General features: G+C 36.1%; 1 protein-coding gene across 1 annotated transcript; it reads right to left on the minus strand.

Annotated features, from left to right (window-relative positions):
• Positions 1 to 2,957: 2,957 nt before the first annotated feature.
• On the minus strand, positions 2,958 to 3,293 carry LOC141630654 (uncharacterized). Its single transcript, XM_074443431.1, has one exon. It carries the CDS (start codon positions 3,291 to 3,293, stop codon positions 2,958 to 2,960), a length of 336 nt encoding a protein of 111 aa, XP_074299532.1.
• Between the last annotated feature and the right edge of the window lie 1,331 nt (positions 3,294 to 4,624).

A 4,624-nucleotide genomic window follows, 5' to 3' on the forward strand; every position in this document is an offset into this window, starting at 1 on the left:
CAATTCCTATCGCACTATCCCTTTGAATAGCCACAGCTCATCATGACTCAAAAGATGCCCATTTTCACTCCATAATCGGTAGTCGTGGAGCAAAAATCAAAGTCAATCAGAAACTGTGCCACCTTGGGCGAACAGTCTCTAGTTAAAGAATTGACTCAAAAAGAATACTATAGTAGCTCTCGCCACGACCAATCTATATAAAAATTACCAGAACTCTATAAGCGGTCACTGCCCGACAGAGTGTCCCATACAGTCTACCTATGTGATCGACTAGTTATCTCTAATGACCCTATGGCACTTGAACTTTCCATCAATCGACTCACACTCTAGTCACTAGGAGACGTCACCTCATATAGGTGACTAGGGGCCAATAGTATGTTAATCCAGTTCACTTTAATAGGTTTCAAAGTTGTCCTTACAAACTATTTGGAAATAACAAAGTAATAAAAGAGTTTAAAATAAAACTCAAATGATAAATGCGATTATCATATATGAGCAATCAGTACAATATTATTGCTCAATATCTTATAATCTCTAGATTATACAATCCATGTCACTTCATGGTTTTTTCATAAAACCTGTAATGAAAACTTGGTTGAATATTATACAATATAACCATCACCCCAACTTCATAACTGTAATTTCCTTCTTTCGATGTAATCTCTTAATTACATGAATCTTCTGAGTACATGTCTAGATTTGAATCTAGGTTTGGGCTCCTTTGCTTGAAAGATGCTCCCACTGTTATTAAATAACATGTGACATGATCCATGGTTTAAAGTATTTATCTTGTTCCTTTACAATCCATCTTATCGTTACCCCAAAGTATTCAGACTCTATTTGTAGATTTCACAAGGACTGACTTTTCAAGGTTGTTCTCGCTATTCGCACTTCTGACAATTTACAACAAGATCAGCCTAAGAAACTCGAGTGTAACCCTCTATACAAAACTCCATGTACTTATCAATTATAAGTAGGAATCCTTATTCCTTCTCAAGAATTCAAGGATGTACTAGCGGCTATCCATTGACTCTCACATGGATTGACTTGTCTTGCTTAAAGCATACAATTTATCAGTGCTTACGCATATCTTAGGACATTAGGTCAATCCAATGGCAGAAACATTGGGAATCAATTTCATTCGTTCAACAATTTCAGATTCAGTGGCAACTGTGAATCGTTCAAAGTAATCCCACAACCCATTGGAATAGAATCCCTCTTGGATTCATCCATGCTGAAATTACGAAGGATCTTATCAACATAAGAAGAAGAGTCTTATCAACTTAAGAATTTTAACATAATGCCAATATCCCTTTTAGGTCTATCTCCATAGATCCGGATATCAAATATGCGATGTGCCTCATATAAATCTTTCATCTGGAAATGATCTCCCAACGTTACGGAGGTAAACATCGGTACATCATTCCCAATGAGTAATATGTGAAGACATTTTTTGCTCCCACTAAACTTCATGTATAAATATGGTTCTTCGACAAATCGAGTGAAACCATTCTCTATTATTACATGAACTCAAAATAAGCTCCCACTAAACTTCATGTATAATTTTGGTTCATTTGAAAAATTCAAATGCAACCATTTTCTATTATCACATGAATGGAAAGGATGATTTTTACAATCTCTTAACACTTAGATTAAAACCACATATGGATCCCTTAAGCTTAATTAGCAAGTTATAATTCTCGGATTTAAACCTAAGATCAGGGTCACACACACATCCTTTTCTAAAAACCTATTTAGAAAAGCGGTTTAACATCACTTGCCATGTTTCATCAAAATGAAATGCGGCACTTACTAACATGAATTTATTGGATAAACATCACCATGTTCATATATGCTATTCTATACTTGAAGGCTTTACTTCAAAGAGACCAATATCTTAAAGTAATTATTCTTAGATTTGCATATAGAATCTAACACGGATTGTAAAACTAACACTTCTTTACAACAAATTCCGATTTGGTTCACTAGCAACAATTCACTCTATGGATAATAGTTCTACTACTTTCAAAAAGCAACTCTATTTATAACACGTGTATGACTTTTAGAACATCTTCTTATGTCATTATACTACAAAACAAGTTTGTAGCGATTTTCTCCCACTCTATCGTTTTAGAAATACACCTATTTTCTAAGAAGATAGCATTATGAGCTACAAACAATTTTGTTCTTTTTATTGAAAAAGAGCATTAGGAACATGTTTTCCTTGAGATATCAATTAAGATAAGTTGTCATTTTAGACACTAATCCCTTCCATATCTTGTATGGATTCTCGTTAGTGATTCATATTGCGTGTTTTTCACTTTAAACAATTACTAACATGGAGTAACATCCCAGATATGAGTTCAACAACTCATTTCAACTTTCAATCGATCAATCTTATATTTCATAAGAAATGTCATTTTTCCAGGAATCTTTTAATTGGGAATCAAATTCAAAACTTAGGTCTTTACCATATTGAACAAATCATCATCTTTCAATATTATCGATTGAGTTGAGTTAATTTATGTTATATATCTTAATAGAGAAAGAGGAAAGATGTCTTAGAACTTATAATGCCATAAACCGAAATGACTTGGGTTGAAAGCCAAGTCATTTAAAACAAAATACAATACTTGTTCGGAGATGCAAAAAAAAAAGAAATTTACATGTCTAACATGGAAACAAAATAAAGTTCTTAGACAATGTCTAAACATAAGACTATTATGAAGACATATTCAAAATGAAACGCCAAGCCAAGTCCATAGGTCTCCATCTATGCGGCGGCTACTCTAGCTCCCTTTGAAGATCCTCCTCATGCTTGCTTAGCTTTTCCTTTCTTCTCATTCCCTAAATTCAATAAGAAGGGTGAGAAACACAACTCCTATCGTAATACAAAGTTGAGTTGGAAAATTAATATCAATATCATAAACTTTTGGAAGAAATATTACCTACTGGAGTCACACGTCGAGCTTTGATGTCTTCCAATATTTGGGGCAATTGCGCTTCCAATGGCCTATGCCATTACAATAATGGCACTTGTTATCGAGTTTGACTCCCCTTTTAGGTTTGGAAGAGCTATTCTCAATAGCTTTCTCCTTACCTTTATAGGAAGTGGGTTTCTTACCCTTGTTAGCACTTTTCTTACCCTTGTTAGCACTTTTCTTAAACTTTCCCTTACTCTTTGCATTGATGTTTAGCATATCCTTGCTAGTGCTTGCATCAAGCCCTATGTCCCTTTCGGCTTGCACAAGCATTTTGTGCAACTCATGGAGATCGGTTTTCAAGTTTTGCATGTTGTAGTTTACTCTAAACTGAATATAGCCTTTGATTCGACTTAAGGAGTGAAGCACTCTGTCAATCACGAGTTGCTCGGGGATTTCAGCCCCTTGCAACTTGAGGGTCTCAACATACTCAATAATTTTGAGCACATGAGGACTCACTTTTTGTCCTTCTTTTATATTGAGGTCAAAGAATTGGGAAGCCGCTTCATATTGAATATTTCTAGGAGCTCGTGAAAACATGGTCATAAGTATAGTATATATCTCAAAGGCGGTGCTCAACTTTATGGCACTCCTTTGAAGACTGGGTTCCATGGAGAAAATCAAGACATTCTTGACCGCGGCGGATTCTTTTTGGTAGGTCTCTGATGTAACCATAATTAGAGCATATTTAGTCCCCGAATTAGCCTTGTTCCCATGGTTTTTAGCGTATATTTGGGTCATTTATTGTCTTTAGTTCTTTGTTTCGCATATTCTTTGAGGTTTTGTGTCCTTGGTAGGAAAGGAGTGCAAACCTTGCATTTTCATGGCAAAATGAGGCTAAGTTGATTGAATTCAATGACCAAGCATCAAGGAGAGACAAGATTAGAAGGCCTTTGTACATACTATATTAGATGGGCAATGATGAGAAAAGATCCTTGCATCCCCGAAAAAATCTTCAAGGATTTTATGAAGAAAAATAGAGAAAAGAAGAAGGAACAAGACTGCCTGACAATCCGTGCGGATTGCCTAGAAGACGCCCGTCTTCACCCCACAATCCGTGTGTCTTCCTCCAGAAGACGCCCGGGCAAAAGCTCCAGAAGACGCCCGTATTCACCCCCTGGACGCCCGGGCAAAAGCCGCCAAATCCGCCTGTCCCGTGCTAAAGACGCCCGGATTCCCAGACACTCCCATTTCGTCTTCTTCAAGCTTCAAGGAAGGATGCACATCTTTTTCTAGAGACCAGAGTCTCCCTATAGACCGGAGTCTCCCTAAAGAGACCGGCGATTCCTCAACAAGGGACTTAATCGTCATTTAAGCCCTTAGTTAACCCTAATTCATACACCTAATTCCCACTATAAATACCGCATTAGTCTAATTAGAAGAGCATGTTCTTCTTAGCAATCTTTATTGTAGTTAATATCAATGAAATCTCTCTTTAATCTTGTAATCAACATTTAATTAAGTTTTAATACAAGTTTTATTTCCTTAATCTCTCTCTTGTTCATCCTTTATTTTGGGTAATTGAAGATTATTTGAGTTATTATTGGGAGATTTACAACCTCTCAATCAAGCATTCAAGTACTTCTTTTATTCTTTGCTTTATTATTGGAATCATTAGTAGGTATAATTCTCTTAATCCCTCT

The sequence above is a fragment of the Silene latifolia genome, chromosome Y (genome assembly GCF_048544455.1).
Source record: "Silene latifolia isolate original U9 population chromosome Y, ASM4854445v1, whole genome shotgun sequence".
Taxonomy (NCBI): Eukaryota; Viridiplantae; Streptophyta; class Magnoliopsida; order Caryophyllales; family Caryophyllaceae; genus Silene; species Silene latifolia.